Source organism: Dermacentor silvarum, chromosome 1, assembly GCF_013339745.2.
Source record: "Dermacentor silvarum isolate Dsil-2018 chromosome 1, BIME_Dsil_1.4, whole genome shotgun sequence".
Taxonomy (NCBI): domain Eukaryota; kingdom Metazoa; phylum Arthropoda; class Arachnida; order Ixodida; family Ixodidae; genus Dermacentor; species Dermacentor silvarum.
Window position 1 is genome coordinate 440,484,255 of NC_051154.1, and position 18,673 is coordinate 440,502,927.

Sequence of the window (18,673 nt, forward strand, 5' to 3'; positions counted from 1 at the left end):
AATGAGGCGGTATGTAAATGCAACAGATTATTATTAATTTGTTAAAGAGAATTGCTCGCACAGACACCACCTCAAGGGGTGTCTGAAGAGAAAGATTTTGACAAGCAACAGACTTATCTACAATTATTGGTACTCCACCGGACAGGGTAACAGCATCGTCACGGTCCCTCCGGAAGATAGCATACTCTCTGAGAAAGTTTGTTGGGGTTTTAAATGTGTTTCCTGAACACACAGCCCTTTTGGCTTATATTTATGGAGGAGTTCTGTGATATCGTCGAGATTATGGAGAAATCTTCTCACATTCCATTGTAGGATTTGTGTGTCCATTTGTATAGTGTTTTATGCTGTGTGTTCAAGAATGCAATGTTAGCTCACGGGCCTTTTCCAGGCGCCGTGACAGGAGATTCTTGTTTTTTGGAGCAGTCGATAGAATCACACCGCTCCTTAGGTGCTGGCTGCGCCCTCACGCTTGGTGTTGTGTACACGTCCTCTTGCGAGGCGCTGGAAACGCGCTCTTGCGGGCGCTGTGTTTGCTTTAAAAGCCTCGCCTCAAAAGACGAGACCTTGGTGCCCACCAACCCGGAGGTTGATGGGCCCTTCTTAGATGGCGGAGCAGCACTGGCTGCACCTGCTGAGGGGGCGGATGGCGTCACCACCGGCTCACTACGCGTGTGTCAGACAGCCGCCGGGGGCCGTTGTGGTGCGGACCCCTGACGCGCCACTTCAGCAAAGCTGGTTTTCGGCAGGTATGATACCCGCCTGCGTGCCTCCTTGAAAGTTATGTTTTCCTTTACCTTAATTGTCCCTATTTCCTTTTCTTTTTTCCAGGATGGGCACGACCACGAGTATGCGGCGTGCTCCCCATCACAGTTAACACAATGTAGAGAGCTTTCACAAGACTCAGAGGAGTGTTCATGAGCACTGCATTTTGCACAAGTTTGGCGGCCTCGGCAGTTCTGCGAACTATGGCCGAACCGCTGGCATTTGAAACATCGAAGAGGATTTGGCACGTATGCCCTAACACGAAGCTTGATTTACCCGGCCTCGATGGACTCGAGCAGAACACTTGAGTTAAAGTGTCAGATGCTTGGTTTAGATTTCTTTGCCATCTCGCCTCATCTTAATTCGTTTAACGTTGATAACCTTTTGATCACTGAAACCCTCCAGGAGTTCAGCCTCGCTCAGCTGCAACAGATCATCATCTGAGACGCCACGGGTGGTATTCATAGTGCGGTGCGGAGTTACTGTTACTTGGGCATCTCCGAATGACACTAGATTGGGCAGTTTCTCGTATTGTTTCACATCACGGAGTTCCAAGAGGAGATCCCAGCTTGCCATCCTAGATGCTTTATAGCCTGGTCCAAAAATACCTATTAGTCAATAACTTTGAGACAAGGAAAGGTGAGATTGTTCGTACTGATTTGTCCAATTTTTCTGAGTAAATCCCATGAAATCGGGAAAAAGTTTCTCTTTGGCGACCAAAAATCTGGAAGACTTCATCAGTGCGCCCTCTTTTCTGAGGGCGATCAGGGAGTGGGGGGAAAGAACTCGCCTTAGGTGAATGTGTAGTTTTCGGCAGTAACACCAGCCACCCACCGGGGAGTCCTACAAGGGGATGCTGCAGGGCCTGTAAACACAGGTCCTGCAGACACCAGCTGTACGTCGCCACTATAACCAATTATGAAATAACCTAGGTTGGCTACTCACACAGGGTTAACCTTCGCTGCCAAGAAGATCGGAAGTAATATGGAAGAGAGGAGAAGACAGGAAAGATTAAAAGCAAGACAGAAAGACGCAGATTGGAAAGGGGGGCAGGAAAAGGCAACTACTGATTTCCCCCGGGTAGGTCAGTCCGGGGGTGCCGTCTACGTGAAGCCGAGGCCAAAGGGGTGTGTTGCCTCCGCCGAGGGGCTGTAAAGGTCCAAGCACTCAGCATTGGCTCAACCCCCCGGATCCCCTTTTCCCCGAACACGGCTAAGCCACGCACGGTCAAGCACGGGAGGGTCCAACCCCCCTGGTGCTCGAGTCCGTGGTGTTGCAACACACCAAACACCTGTTTACGCAGATGCCCCTGCAGGGGCTACACGCTGTAATCTTACGTCACGGAGCCCCTTGTCAACTCCTTGCCGACCGTGGCCACTACTTCCTCTTCAGAGTTATCGATGACCTGCTTCACTCCTTTCACTCCTTCACTTTGTACTCAATACCGAAACTGAGCAAGAAAAATAAATATTTTCTGGTATGTTGATTGTAGGCAACACTCGTCTATAAATGGTTAACCAGAACAGCTCGATACTTAAAGTCACTAACCCATACATATCATGTAAATACACTGTTCTCGTTTTCATCTTCCCGATGACCGCCTTCGTCGTCTCCAGAGTCCTGCAGTGATGTCTACTTCACCCGGTCGTGGACGTATCATGAAATTTATTACTCTACTTACTCAAACCAGGTCAGCCTGAATTCTAGGCTGACCCCCCAAATTTGGAAGGTCAGGAAAAAAATATTGCAAGCCGAACAAAAAAAAAGACATTCTACTGTGAAAAGAACATGCATCTTATACTAGTTTCCGATGCTCGTTATGAGCATGTGCAAAATTAACATGTATCCATCTACATCGTTGGTTTCTTTGTCCCTAATTTCTTTCCACAGAGCACTGCCCTCACTTTCGTCAAGCACATTCAGGAATGCTGCACTTTAGGAATGGTCGCATTACCAGATTGGCTGGAATTTCATTCAATGCCATTACGATCCAGTTCACCTAAGTGAAGTAGACATGTAGAAGGTATGCCAAAGTAGACTGGCGTCTGAGCTTGTTCCGAGCGATGCTTTGAAGTTTTGTCATATCCCTTGCCTTTGCCTGTATAATCTGTCATTATGCAAATTCTTGATTCTCCTTGTGTCCTGAAAAAATCTACATTTTTTCCAACCTCACCATATCGAAGTTTTATGGGTCAACAGTGTCTGGCCAAAGTTGTGGCCAAACCACATCTTCGAATCGAAGCTGACTTCCAGCTCTCCTACATTAAATTTAGAAGTATCGTCCTACATTCGAGTACAGTTGCAACCCGCGGTAACGAAATCCCGATGCAACGAAATTCTCGCCGTAACGAAATATCTTCGGATCCTCGAAGAACACCCATAGGAGTCAATGCATTTCCTATCTCGTGACAAGAAACTTTTTTCTACAGCAATCCTCATAAACGAAATTTTCTCAAACGACAGTCTGCAAATAATCCACTCATGTAACACTAATTGTGCCCAGAAACTGCTTAAATGCATTTATTGTGCGCTTAAATTGCATGAACTACTACCACAGCACACTTGCGTGGCCGCCGCCATTATTGTTTACAATAAAAAAAGAGCCTCGCGACACCTCGTGACAGGCAACAGCGATGATGAAGATGGTGGTCGTTCGCCCATCGCAACGGGTGACTGCGCAGTGTCCGGGCCAAAAATGCAATGACAGTAGACTCCCGCTGTTACATTATTTTCGGCCGGTCCCGGCATAGCTAACCCAATGCATTGGTAACCCCGCTGTTGCGTCGCAACTGTGGGACCGTTCCTGCATCATGCATAGCGAACTGACACCCCGCGCCGGACCAATCAGCCATTTTGACTTTTCATGTCACTTGGCTTGGTGGCTTGACGATGGGATTAGCCGCCCAAAGTGCCGGGGGCGACACCTATGACGTATTTTGGGTTTCCACCAACAAAAGCATAGCTTTCGAGATCCGTATTTGCTATCTCAAAATGGTGTCTATGACGCGTTGTGGCCCTAAAATTGGTTTTGGCGCATAGATGTTCCCTATAAAGTCCAAGGGCGATAACACCGCCACAGCGGGCTTATGTGCAAGTGAAAGGGTACGAGGGGAGCCGACCACCGCGGCTAAATCTCATGTTCACAAGAAAGCGGGAAGGAAGTGTGCCTACCTCCGCGGCGCTCAAAGCATCGGCGAGGGAGCGAGGAGGGAGGGGGAGGGATAGCTGGCGGCGTTGTGCTGTGGCCGTTCTGGAATCAACTGTGCACTGCGCGGCGGCACGCATCCACGCGGGCCATATCTTGAAAGCGATCTGCGTGTTGGTGTCACATGTAAGAGGTCGCCCGTGGCGAGAAAAGAGGACGACGAAGATCGCGGAGCGTTCCGAACGGCGCGAGCGCTCGAGGCACGCGAGCCGAGGTGTAATCCGCGAGGGAGAAGCATCGAAGCATTATTATCGACGTGGCTCTTGAGCTGGAAGGTCGCCTCGTCAGCCATGCTCTGACGACGGGAGAGCGGAGGACCCGGCCACGAAGTCGTGAGACTGGCAAGGCCCAGGTGTAGCTGTAGTCCTCGGAGACGTCCGGACGAAGCTCCTGGGACCGGCCACTGCTGCTCACGGTGGTTCCTGTCTTCCTCTCAAGAATCCCTCTTCCTCGGCCAAGCCCGTTCAACCAATAATCACTGGCGCACCGGGAGCCACGCAGATCGTTGTAGGGTGAAGAACACTTCATTAGGCAAGTGACACGTCAGCGGCGGCTACCGGAGCTCCAGTCACGCACTCGGCCAGGTCAACGGAACCGCGAGTCGTCGGCAATTTACGGCATCAGCGACAACCCGAACAAACAAGACGCGAGGCCTAACTCGGTGAGTGACACGTCAGCGGCGGCTACCGGAGCTCCAGTCACGCACTCGGCCAGGTCAACGGAACCGCGAGTCGTCGGCAATTTACGGCATCAGCGACAACCCGAACGAACAAGACGCGAGGCCTAACTCGGCGAGTGACACGTCAGCGGCGGCTACCGGGGCACCAGCCACGTTCTCGGCCAGGTCGACGGAACCGCGAGGCGTCGGCAACTACAGCTCCCGCAACGCTTCGAACGAGATCGACGTGGACTCTACAAGAACTTCAAACCAACGTAAGAATCCGCACTTCCCCGATTGCGACGCAGTTAGGCCGAATCCAGGGTGGCCAGACTGACGAGTCAGCATTAGGACTGACTGAGAGACTTTAAGGTGGAGCTAGGCTCCGAAACTGAGATAGTTCTGTTTATGTAGTTTGTAGTTAATCTGAGTTTGTTGTTTGAGTTCGGGTGAAGACTTTTGTTGAATTATAATTTTAGTTTAGTGTGCCGCGTGCTTTTATCGTCCTTGTACTTATTAAATCTTCGTTTGCTGTGCTGCCAGACGTGTCTCCTCCATCGAGAGTGGCGCATGTACGCAACTCTCCGGCTCCCAAGAGAGTAGATAGGTGACAGTTGGGGGCAGAGTCTAGGCAGTGTAGGCGCATCAGCGGCTCGTAGCATTGTGTGTGCTGTGTGTTCTCGGCGCTCAGTTTGCATTGAAGCGATAGAGAACAGCCCGAATGTCACTTTGCTTGCTGTTGGAGCAGCACTTCCCCATGCCAACATTTGAACAGCGCATGCCCGCGCAGCGGCGCTTAAATTTCTCACGCCAGCGTTTGACAGCGCGCATCCGCGCTCGAGTGTGATGTGTTCACGTTTGCCTGTGGGTGCTGACACCATGCTTGTTAATATAGTTAATAAGCGAATGTTTGCAAGTTTATACAGGCAATAAAACTACTATCTTTACTTTGTACAGCTGTCTACTAATTTGCTATCGCAATCGATGCCTTTGATGTAATTAGTTTGTTTTTCGGTGAGCACGATGACGACTTGGCAATGGACCACTTTTTGCAGTGCGAATCGAGAGCAGTAAAATTGCTGCAAGGCAAGGCTCAGCAAATAAGCTGACTGACTTTTGGCTATATATATATATATATATATATTTGCAAGCCTATTGCATTTTTTTCTGCCTCATTCTTGCGCTAACGAAATTCCCGCAAAAGCGAAATTTGTCGCCTTCCCCAGCGATTTCGTTATTGCGGGTTTCGACTGTAAATGTGCCAGTTCTGCTCAACTCCTTTTTCTTTCTAGTGTCCCTTTACAGAAACATTTAGCAGGTGAATAAATGTGATGTGTGCAATGTAACAAAGCACCAGGATTCGTTTTCCAAGATGTCTTCTTTTCGAATAATTTGAAAATCCATCAATTCAAATATTTTACACTTCACCCAGCTTATAATGAACTCCCTTGTGACTACAAGAAATGTGTATTTTCGGTGCTCTAATGTTTTAAGATTAAGTATGAACGGTTATCAGCAATCGACAATGCATAAATGAAGGGCCGCCGAACCATGATCACCTGATAATGACGTATAGTGGAACCCAGATATATCGAACCCACATATAACAAATTATTGTGTATAACAAACAGCATTGTGTAACACTGTGTAAGGTCCCCCTGAAAATTTTTTTATAAAAGTTTCATTTTGTATATTGAATTACAGTAAAACCTCGATAATTTGAACTCGGTTAATTCGAAGAATTTGAGCGGTCCCATCACTTTTGATGCAATTTCTACCAGATAATTTGAATGGGCTGCGCGGCTCTATTCGGATAATTCGAAGTTTCCGGCTGGCAGCAACGTGCAGCTGTTAGGTTAGGGCGCTCCGTACAGTCGCCAACCGATTTTCCGAGCTCGTGGGGACTGAAAAATAGTCCAAAAAAACTTGTTCGGGCGAAAAAAATAAAAAGAATTATTAGGCCCCATAGTGCTGCTTAAAAAAATCTAATAATGCCCTGCCTCATACTACGCTTGGAGGGGATCGACTTGCTTGGATTTGCGCAGCAGTGACGTCTCCGTGTACAGTCGACATGAACGTCACCACGTTGGCGATCTCCGCCAACGCAGTTCACCATGGAGATCGAAGAAACGAGCTTTGCACCGCTTAGCTCTCGCGAAGCCACAGGAGGTAGCGCCGATCACCGAGACATGGGTCTCCTAGACACCTGCTCAGTGTAGACGCCACATTCAAAATAGCAACCGAAACTTTAGAGAAAAAAAAACTTACCAACTGAATCAAGCGTGGTGTCAGCGCAGACAAGCAAACATGAATATATTCCCTCCCTCCCTCCCGCGCTGCCTTCCTGCTTTGCTCCTTTCGCGTGGGAGATTGCGTCGCCAGTTCCCTTTGCGCCCGGTTGCAAGATACGCATTTGGCGCCGCAGCACAGCGTTGCCCCCCCTCTCTCCCTCCCATACCCCACAGCCTTTGGCTCGACGCAGGAAGTTGCATTTGCGTTCCGCCGTGCGTTCGCTCTCCGTGAAAGCGCCCGTCCCCCTCACGCTTTCATTCGCACATACGGCACACGGTGACGATTTTATCGCCCTTGGACTTTACACGCAACCTCGCGACGGCGATGGCAGAAATCCGCTTGAAGTGTCCATATAATTGCTCTCGCAATAAAAAAAGAACATCCCACAATAAATCGTTCTGACGATAGTGCTAACCGCATATACAGGGTGTCTACCAAGTTGACATTTACAGATTGCCTGAGTTTTCCAGGTTTTCCCTGAGTGATTTTGCTAAATTCCCTGAGTGAAACGGAACTTTCTTTTACATCAAGATGGGCTGACACCATGTTGCCTGATGCTGTCACTGTTTAGTAAGCATGTTAAAAAAAATGCCGCAGTTTCACCCGAAAGGCGAAGCATCAATTGCGATAGCAAATTAGTAGAGAGCTATACGGAGTAAGGATAGTAGTTTTATCAACTGTATAAACTTGGACATGCAGTAGCACCAGCAATGCGCAGAACTGTTGTCAACGCCGTCGACGTTTTGCCCACGTTCGCACCGAACGCCATTGGGGACTGTTGCCTGTGCGTCTGAGGGCGGCTCGGAAGTTTTCGACGAGATCAGAATGGGACACTCGTCGAGCAGCATCCGAAGTCTTTACCACCTTCTCGCCTCACCACATTTTTATATAAATACACATTTGCTGCCGCAACTAAACGTCGCCTCCCCTCCATCGCTCCCTTACCGCAACTTTCGTTCCCTTTCAATAAAATTACAGCTAATTTTTAGGGATGGGTGAATAGTGGATTTGAGGTTCGAAGCGAATTCGAAGCGAATAGTGATTTAGTCAAATAATTTCGAATCGAATAGTTCGAATGGTATATATCACATATTACAGTAAAACCTAGTTCATTCGAATTTCACGGTATTGAAAAAAAATGTCCGAATTATCAGGGTATCCAGAAAATCAGCAAATGCTTACTACGTCACGACGATTTTATTAGTGTAATGGATGAGCAAATCCTTTGTGCTATTTTAAATACAAGAGCAGTGCGGAAGCTGCAATTCTCATCTTGTGACTGGCTCTCGCAGCGGCGATCGAGGCCTCGCGACTTCCTTCGCAGCACGGCCGCGGCGCGCACCATCATTTGCGACATGCTTTGCACTACCGCGCCGCACATCCCGATCATTTTTTCGCCAGTAAGCTGACCGCCAACAGATTGCACGTCCATCGCGATGTAGCCGGTGCGCTTCATCCTCAACAGCTTTGCACCGAGTCAAACTGAAACAACTGTTTGTTGCAACCGCGGCCGCTATCGACGCGATTATGAACGGCGACTTTGCGGTGCTTAAGGGTACGGCCACGCTAGCGACAGAAACGCGCACGTCATGCCGCGAGCGGCAAAAGCGGCAGGAATCGGGGCTTTTACGGCTTGCCGTGGGTGCCGAGAGCGACGAGGGTGACGTCACGGAGCCAATGGCAGCCAGACCCTCCGCCGCTCTGCGCCGGGTTATCAATCGACGATCGTAGTCTCTCACGGTTCTATGGAGGGATTTCTTGACGCTGTCCCATCGCACCCTTCTTGCTCACGGTGATTCCGCGTTCCGAAAGCGCGCGAGATCATATTGCGCTGCCGCCCGGCAAGACGTGATTGCCACGGTGGACTTCGCGGCAAGGCGCTGACGCGCGGCAACTTGCCGCTAGCGTGGCCGTACCCGGCCGACGCATGCACAGAGTCAGAACGAAACTATCGTTCACTGCAACAACTTCAGACGAAATCGCGGTCGCTATCTATGTGATCATGGATGGCCACTACGCAGCTTTTTAGGCACGCGGCCGACGTGCGTATTGAGTCAAAACGAAACTACTTTTTGCCGCAACCGCTGCGAAAGAAACCGCGACAGCTATGGACGCAATGACGGGTGGCGACTATGAAATCCCGCGGCCAACGCGGTTATGCGCGGCGGTAAACGCAATAAAGGCACAAATAGGCACAATGCGTTCCGTCGTTGCTGTCATTCACGTACAATTTCCGCTGCTGACTATGACAATTTCCGCTGCTGACTATGGCCCCATGCGGACTCCGCCGCTTCGTTTCGGTTGTGCGCTAGTGCAGTCTCTGCTCTTCTGCGTCGCACATTTCAGGCTCTTTAATGCAAAAATGTATAGCCCTCGAGATTTATGGTTGATGTATGGCAGCCATGACGTGAAGCATAGCCTCCGAGATGTGTACCTTGGCTTTTGGCTGCCTATTCGGGAGGGCCGAATAATTCAAAAATATGGAATACCTGAATTTGAATCGAAGCGAATAACGAATATAGAATTATTCGATAGAATATTCGACAATACGGTATATTTGCCCATCCCTACAGTAATTTTCCTGATAGAGGCACAAATTTCCTGAGTTTTTCCAGAATATTCAAAATCCCCGAGAATTCCGTTTTCGTGGTTGGTAGACACCCTGATATACTAAAAAGAAAAAGTGCAGCACTCTGGAGCGTGTTGTCAGCCAAGGAAGAGCGGGCATGGCCTCTGACACCGGAGGATGGCGCGAGCTCTTTATTGGGCTGCTTCGATTTTCCACTTCTGGCTACCCGCAGGCTGGCAGATCCAGCCAGAGCACCTTCGTTTTTCTCGGGTTGCTCCGCCCACCACGTGACACACTTCCGCCACGCGTTCGTTTTACTCGGGCTGGAAGCTTCTGGCTACCCGCGGGCTGCCAGAACCAGCCAGGACGATTTTGGTCTGGCAGCTCTCTGAAAGTTCTCTGGCTAGCAGACAACAAAAAGAGGCGATGAGCGCTCGCCGCCATCTTTGTGGGGACTTGACGGATTGCAACTCGGGTGCTTGAGGACTTTTACCTAGCTCAGCCAACTGGCTTGCATCATCAAACGCTAGTGCGCGCCGCCCCGGCTGGCGTGCTTTTGGACTCGCGTACTTGTCGGAGCGATTCCCGATGTCGGCGCGGTGCATGGATCGCTGATTGCATTACTTCTAGCGTTATCTTACTAGGATTCTGACGCACCGTTCCGCCTTGCGAGGCGGAGCCATACGAGCGGCGGCGAACCATTTGAAGCTTTCTTTTGTTTGGGTCCCGTGAATGCATCTTCTTGGCCGTGAACAACGTGCTGCGCTCTCGATCATGCTTGCATGGTATCTTCGCGTTCCGCGCAAGTTGTCGAAGTTGTAGATGCTCATTCCCACACATTGCAGTGCCTTTTTGGTTCATGTCTTTTTCTGGTGGTATCCGTTTTCACATTGCTCGCGTATATGTGGCGATAAGTCTTTTTTATGCAGTTAGCGTAGGCATCGCAGCTAACCCATGTTCGCTCCGCCGTATCTTGGGCGGCAGCTTGAAACCGATGCATTCTAACTATATATAGGCCGTTGATGTTAAAGGAATGCACTTGCTGAGATGAGTAATGACCACACGTACATTAGCTTTATTAATGCTTTCATGATCAACCAATACTATTTTTCGTGTGAAGCTTTTCGCGGCGGCGTGCATTACAGGCAGCGTGCATTTTCACACGTCAGCCGCAGCCCCAGCTCCTTCAGTACAGGAGCATCGGACAAACTTTCTGAAATCGAATTCAAGCATGTACTAAATTTTATGCATATAATTAGACGTACCCGATATCCTACTTTTTTGTGTCTTGTCAAATGACGTCAAATGTTGCCTGTGGCTGACGTGATCGCTATACGAGCAGGCATCCTCGAGCGATCGCTTTAGCAACCACTGAGGTGCGATTTCGCGTCTTGGAATCGGACCCGTCGCACGACGTTTGTTGCGCTGTGCAAAGTGAGTTGCACAGTGCGCGTCCTGTGCTGAGTTGCGCGAAATCTCGCAAAAGTGATCGTATTCCCGAATGCAACTATATATTTACAAGGTGGCAACGCAGAAATGGGCCGAGTATGCCGCACGCACGCTGCCCACGTCGGTTGCTGCCATGCTGGTAGCATGTTTAAATTTCTCCCACGGCCAGCGCTGTCCCGGCGTTCGATTTTGCAAACTTCGGGCAGCTCCGGGTTGCCTTGGGATCCCAGCCCACATGACTTCCTATCAGAACCGGAACTAGCTGGCTGCCGTCTGGCTGCCAGAACTCCGAAAATCGAAGACAGAGAGAAATAACTTTATTTTGCCCAAAATGTGGTTAGAGGAGGGGGTAATGACTAGAAGCCTTCCCCATCCCCCCTTTAGACGGCGGCCGGCAGCCCCTGAGCCACGGCGGCGTCTTCACCAATTTGGAATACTCTTGCTTGAACATCCGGGTCCGACCTGAGCAGCACGGTCTCCCATTGCTCCTCATTTCTTATTATTAAACTTGGTTGTTGTGGTTTTGAACAGTTATTGTTATGATATTGATTCTTTGGGCATGCCCAGATTATGTGTTGAAGATCTGCTCGGTTGTTACAATGCTTACATATGTCCATGTATACATCTGGGTGATAGTGACTGAAGGCAATGGGGTTGGGGAATGTGTTGGTTTGTATTAGCCGCCAAGCCACCGATTGCCACCTGTTTAATGAGCAATGTGCTGCCGGATATCTAGTCCTGGCTAGTCTGTAATGATCAATAATTTCTCTAAAGGAAACCAGCCTATCTCTGCCCGAATCGGAGAAGCCCATTGATAGTGCGCGCCTCCCAATCTTGGAGGCTGCAATGAGCAGCTTTTTTTCCCACTTTCCCACCACAACACTGTATTGTACATGTTTTGTGGAAAAATAAACATTCATTCATTCACTCATTCATTCAAGCCACTGGAATCCAAGCCAGTGCAAAATCCAACATGGCGTCTTCAAAGATTGGGTAGCGTGGCTCGGAACAAGCGATTTAGTCCTGAAAATCGAACTTTGCGGTCTCAATTTGTCTGAAAAATTGAGTGCAAAAATGCATAACTCAATGGGAACCCTGACGGTGCATTTTTTAAGTCTGGAGTATCCAGCAAGTCCAAATTTTTGGAGTCAAGCACCCGCATGCCCGCTTTAGCGGCATTTATCGATTCTGTGAACATTGTCCGCAACTTTGTTGAGTGCAGTGCGGGTGATATTTAGATGCTACATGTTGTAAGGCAGCTGGAGAGCATGGCACTTGGGGCGGCAAACCACCGCGCCAAGTAATCCCGCATCAGTGATTACTTCGAGTAATCTTTCTCGGACATGGAAAATAAAGGTGATTTCTTTCTGCGGCAAGTTCTTGCTTCTTTTCTTTTTTTTTATTCATTTCAGTTAATTCGAAAATCTGCTTAATCGAAGAATTTTCATCGTCCTGCGACCTTCGAATTATTGAGGTTTTATTGTACCTATATATCGAAGTTTTTTGTGATCCCCTTCAGATTCGATATATCCGGGTTGGACCTGTAGTAACCGCCGACCCTTTCCAATATTGCATGGTGCAGCGCTCTTGGCGACTCCGCCACGTCGACACTAACGCTTGAGCGGCTATTGTTCCCTTAGTGGAAAGTACATGGTCGTTCCAAATCATTGAAACAGGCGTAATGCATGGTGCTACACGAACAATTGAACAAAAACGAGCGACTCCATCGTGACATCCGGTATCGCACGAACACATGCCGCACACCATGCTGTTTATGAGGCATGCCGCATTCGGTATGCATTGTTTCAAAGCTTGCGAATCTTCGCTTTCATCATGGTTGTCAGCATGCTCTTGGATATCCCATATTTCAGTGCTACTGAAGTCTTCTTCACTCCAGCTTGATTTTATTGCAGCCAATTTCTCCTTTATGAAAGAGTTCGATACTTCCCTCGAGGCAGCATGATGCGAACGGCAGATGCAGCCGGTGATGGAACGATAAAACGCTTTGGCATGCGTAGTGGTTGTGGGTCACATGCGTCATTTTCGTACACATGCCGCGCGTGCCGCTTGTCACCTCGAAGGTTTCGTTTTTTAAATATTTTTTTATTCTCCATCAACACGAGATTCTGTTCATGCGCGCGGTTTGGCCGCTTTGGCACGTGCGCACACTGGGTAAAGGAGAAATGGCCGATGGTCATGCACGTCATTTTCGTACACGCCGCGCTTGCCATCGCGATTTTACTCTTTCTTCCTCAATCGCCTCAATCAACACGCAACTGTTGGTGCGCACGGTTTGGATAGTTTGGGCGCTTTGACACGTGTAAGGCAGGCAATCGGCTTTATTTGCAACTGTTAGTGATATAAGAACACAAATTCAGTAGAACCTCGCTGATACATTCCCGCTTAATACGATTTCCCGGCTCCTACGTTCACAAATGCGCAAAATAAACATAACCCCATAGAGGAATGTGTTAATACATTCCTGTTAAAACGTTCCCGGAAAATATTATTCGGCAGCAACGTTCAGCATTGCGGCAAACTGCGGTCGTATGATAGGTTCTGCAGCGAAAAATTATCATTCACGTGTGCAAAAAGACCACTCTCATGTGCTTGTGAAGCACTAAGTGGCAGACAGCGGCCGCGCAGCTTCTCTGCAGAACTCAATCCCCCCCCCCCCTCCGCGACTTGTCTGCATTGCTCGTTCGCCCGAAGTGACGAAGCGCGGCAGCAGCGGCGAGCGAATTGACCTTTGTGCTGCCTCGCTTCAACGCGAACTACTAAGCAACGAAAACAGACGGATGCCGCGCACGTGCGGCGCTACGACTTGCCGAGATCGTAGCAGAGATGGTGGCGGACAAGGCACCTGAAGACGGCAGCGAGAACGAAGGCTTGCGCCCACCAGCTACCTTCGCCGAAGCCCTTGCTGGCCTGGAAGCCTTACAAAGCTTCTTTCGCACGAAAGACAACGAAAATGCGGACAAGGGTATGCAATGTGTGCAAAAGGAGTTGTTCCTGTCCAAGGGTGTGATGCACCAGCAGAAAATACAGTCGAATCTCGATTATATGAACTCGAAGGGGCCCGAAAATTTGTTCGAATTAAAAGAAGGACTTATTTTTGACGTATTTGTGCACCATAGCGCTACGTACGAACGGTGCGACTCGTGAAATATCGCGGTGCGCAAGCACATAACGAGCGAGGGCCACGAAACTGCCCACGCCGGCCAACGCTCGCATCCCGATAGCGCCTCTTCCTCTTCACAACCACAATCTCTCTCTCGCATCCCGATAACGGCAGTGAATGAAACTTCAGAAAGCGGGCCGCGCCGGCACGGCGACGCGCGGAGACCGTCGAAGGTGAGGGAGGAGGGCGGCAGGGAAGCGCATTTGGCCTCGGCTACCCCGTCGTTTCGGTGGCCCCCCTCGCCCTCCCTCTCAACTCCCTCGTAGCTGCCTCACCTTCGACTGTCTCCGTGAGCGCCCGCCGGCCGCCGCTTTCGCCAGCCCGGCGCCAGCTTAGCCCGCTCCCTTAAGTTTCGTTTTCTGCCGTTGAAGCGAGCGTTGGCCGGCGTGGGCAGTTTCGTTGGCCGGACTGGGCCTTCGCGGTGCGTCCCTCTGCGCCGCAGCATTGGCTGAGACATCGGCGCGTACACGCGTGCGCCGGCGCCACACTGAAACGGCGACCTCACCGTTTCAGAGAGAAAATTTTCGCCACGGTTTTTTCTTTCTTTTTTATTTTTCCGCGCGGCGTTGAGGGGTCTCCTAAAGTTTTGCTTTATGGCAGTGTCGGAGCATTGCCAGTCGGAGGCACCGCCACACGATTTGGCGTGCTGCTGAGAGCATTGTCGGTGCGCGGTTATGTTCAAATTAACCGTCGCAAATGCTTTCGTATTCGAATTACCGAGCGTTCTCGCCCATTGGAATACACATAACTTTGACGGGACCACAGCGCCAGTTCAAATTAACGAGATTCGACTGTAACTACCGTAAAAACCCGCATATAATACGGACCCGCATATAATATGAGGTGTTACTTGGGGATAGCAATAACGAAAAAAAAATGTTTTCACCCGCATATAATGCGACCAAGGAAAACCCACAGAAAGCATTGACAATCTAATCTCGTTAATTCGAACTGACGCTGTGGTCCCGTCAAAGTTGTGTATTGCTATGGACGAAAATGCCCGGTAATTCGAACGCGAAAGCATTTGCGACGGTTAATTCGAACACATGGCGTACCGACAATGCCCTCAGCAGCGCTCCAAATCCTGCGGCGGCACCTCCGACCGGCATTGCTCCGACACCGCTATAGAGTAAACGCTGAGGATAGACCCCTCAATGCCACGCGGAGAAAAAGAAAGAAAAAAAATGCGTGGCGGCATTTTCACTCTCAAATAGCAAGGTCGCCGTTTCACCGTCGTGCCGGAACACGCTTGTACGAGCCGACGTCTCAGCCAACTTCCCAACAACGGCAGAATACGAAACTTCAGGGAAAGGGCTAAGTTGGGAGCGGCGGCGGGCGTGCGCGGAGCCTGTCGAAGGTAGGGGGAGCTACTTGGGAGCTGAGAGGGATGGCGAGGGGAGCCACTGCCACCGAAGCGACGGCGTTGCCAAGGCCAAATGCCCTTATCTGCCGCCGTTGCAACTTTGCAACTGGGATGTCATCCGAGCCGTGAACACTGCCCCCGGTGACGCTGAAGTGCCACCCTGTGGCGCAATTTTCGATGGCCTCGGCAGCTAAAATAACTTTCCTTTGAAAGGCAGCTGGGTACTACTTTCGCGGTCCCGACATCGTGCGAGATAGACTAGCGAACGTGCCGATGCTTAGCGTGGTCAAAATGGCGCCCGTTGAAAGCAGCAGCAGCCTACCGACGCCACCGCAAGATGACGCATACTCCGCTACGAGTCTTGATGATGATAGCAGTGAGCAAAAACGAACCCGAAACTACAGATTTTACGCTGAAAACTTTGGGATCTGCATATAATACGAGGCATATGGTAAAATTTAGAAAAAAACTTCATATTATACGCGGGTTTTTACGGTATGTTTTGCAAGAAATAAATGTTTTCTGCCCTTGCACCTGAATGTGGGCTTGTCAGCTTCAATTTTTACTGGATTCGGATCATACATTTTCAAGGATCGTACGTTTATTTTTCGCGTATCTTTGGAAAACGTATGAACGAGGTTCTACTGTATTCAGCTAGAAACAACAAAGGCAGCAGATATTTTCCGGCACAGGTAAGCAAAAAGTATGCATTACCTGAATTAACACAATGAAGCCGCTTGAATTAGGCGGCCTTTAACATACATTGAAAACATACCGGGCCAACCATAAATTTGAAATTTGTTTGAATTAACCGAAAGTTTGAATTATCAGAGTGTGAATTATTGCAAGTCTACTGTGTATACGTCCTAGTTTAAGTTTTATTTTTTCAGGCTCTCCAGTCTGCTAAAAGTTGTCAAACCTGACAAATAGTTAAAGTTCAGTGGCCATTTCAGACGGTGCACAATGTTGCTAGTAGAATTCAACGGAAATGTTTACCAACGCACAGAGCTGTCAATCCAACTCATCAATTTCGATAGGCACAGTAAAGGAAGAGTTAACAAGGTCTGTATTTGGCTTGCCCTTCCTACATGGTAAGATAAGCTGCAGCAGATGCCAATCTAATACAGCAACACAAATTGAACCTCCAACAAAATCAACACACACACACCACCGCACCCTCAAGGCCAGAATGAATGTGCCATCATCTGCTCCTGTGCCTAATGTAAGAAGAGTGCTACAAACTGAAGACACTGCACAGTGTCAAGCCAGTGTAAGTCACTCCAATCCTCCTTCATTGCATTCATAACAGCAACACACGATTTTGCTGATGAATATGTGCAAGTGAACTCGTTTCAAATTGCAATCAGTTACCTCCACAAAACCACAGCAGTGTAGTACAAGGCCTATGCGGGTATAAAAGCTGCACACCAAAGTGCACTCACTTTTGAGGAAGGCCTCATGACGCATCTTCCTTTTCTCTTTCTTTGTCTTTGCCATCTCTGGCTCGGCAGTAGAGAAGGCTAGGCTTAATCGATGCACCAGCTGTTTGCCAGTTGCACCACCCTGCACTTTTGGCTGGCCACCAGCAACCTGAAAGGCATTTGCATAACACAGAAATGAAGAGAAATTCTAAACAAGGATCAAACTAGATTTTTAAGGCTTTCCAAGGCTGCTATTTCTTGCTAGTCGCGTGTCTGAGTCTTTTACTTACTTGCACTCGGTCTAGCGTCTAAAAGTAAGCGCAAAATTAATGTTCTGCTAAAATTAAAGCAATTAAACTATGCAATATAGAGCCCTGCACGTGCCAACCTTTCCAGCCCGGGCCGAGGCTGGAAAAAAAAACATTACAATAAAAGTGTTTGCAGTGACAATAAAACGTGCAAAAATCTGACAAAGTATGTATACAGTTACCATGAAAAGGCCGATAGAAGCCAAACCTGGGTAAAAATATCTGGCAAGGCATTTTATTTAAACCTTTTGCATACACTTAATTTCGTAAACCATGAGAATTATACACACTTTTAAAATATGTGACAGTTTCACCCACAGATGAAGCATTGGCAGCAATAACAAGGTTTCGCGTTGCGCTATAGCTCCTCGTACGGTGCTCTAACAATACATAGAGGCAAAGTGGCGCGATGCAACATGCGACTACTGCTGCTGTGCAACAGCAACAGCGCCCTGGCAAATAACTGCCATGGCAATTTCATTTTCACGAAAACAAACGTCGTTTTTGTTGCAACAAAAGGAATGGCCACTTTTTACCCTACAAAAAAAATCTAACATCAAAATTGCAACTTTTCTTTCTATTTTGTTTGATAAGGTAATTAAAAGGCAGTTTTTGCAACTTTTCAGTTGACCTTTACACAGAATGCCTTGAATCTATGCAGAGTGCTGGCATGTATTCGAACGTTCAACCTAGGCTCATCAGTGAGCGGGCTTGGGCCTGGCCCAGGCCTTCGGCTTCAAGCCCAAGCCTGGCCCAGGCCCATCAAAAATCGGTTTACCACACCGAGCCCAGGCTTTAGGGAAGGCTCATGCAGTGTTCTAATGCAATATAGCAAAAGGAGGAAGCACTTAGTTGAGACAAGCACCCCATCTGTGCAACCCATGCCATGTCGCACGTGGCATGGGTTGCACAGATGGCTGGCGAGGAGGAAAGAAAAGCTTGGGAAGTTGCTTGGCTAACCCGACCCGGCAACTGTTCATGCAGAACTGTAGATGAGGTAAGACGGGCACCATATCACTGCACATCTTAACCCCGAAACAGACAAGTTAGTAGTCCTGCATAAATCTTTTTCACGCAAGTTAGCACCATACATCTAGAACTGAAGCCCATTTTTACCTGGTTTCAATGACTTTTGGTCCCTTCAGTAGATGCATAACAGAGTACCAGGGAGTATGCACCCCATATTAATTCCCTCAGCTATTTTAAAGCAGCCTCTAATGTACACTTGTATATGTGCATGCACAAGTAAACCCTGTTAAGTATCTACACCTGCTGCGGGCCACTGATGACAAATACAAGCAGGACATACATACCAGGGGTTCGGAATCTCCTTTCTTCACGTCAACAGGCCTCTTGTCACCTAGGTTAGCCTTGGTGGGCTTCAGCCTGACCTTCCCCATCTGAAGAGTGAACAGAAAAAGTGTTAGTCAACAGCAAGGACAGACTGTGGCCTCAGATGCCACTT

The 18,673-nt window shown here is 48.9% G+C and overlaps 1 protein-coding gene across 1 annotated transcript in view; it reads right to left on the minus strand.

Annotated features, from left to right (window-relative positions):
* LOC119437721 (uncharacterized) overlaps window positions 1-18,673 on the minus strand; it is a 40,821-nt gene that overhangs the window by 13,355 nt on the left and 8,793 nt on the right. Inside the window, exons 2-3 of the mRNA XM_037704695.2 lie at window positions 18,522-18,608; window positions 16,922-17,069 (exon numbers count right to left, since the gene is read on the minus strand). Of these exons, the coding sequence (XP_037560623.1) occupies window positions 16,922-17,069; window positions 18,522-18,608 (235 nt within the window). The remainder of the gene's footprint in view (window positions 1-16,921; window positions 17,070-18,521; window positions 18,609-18,673) is intronic.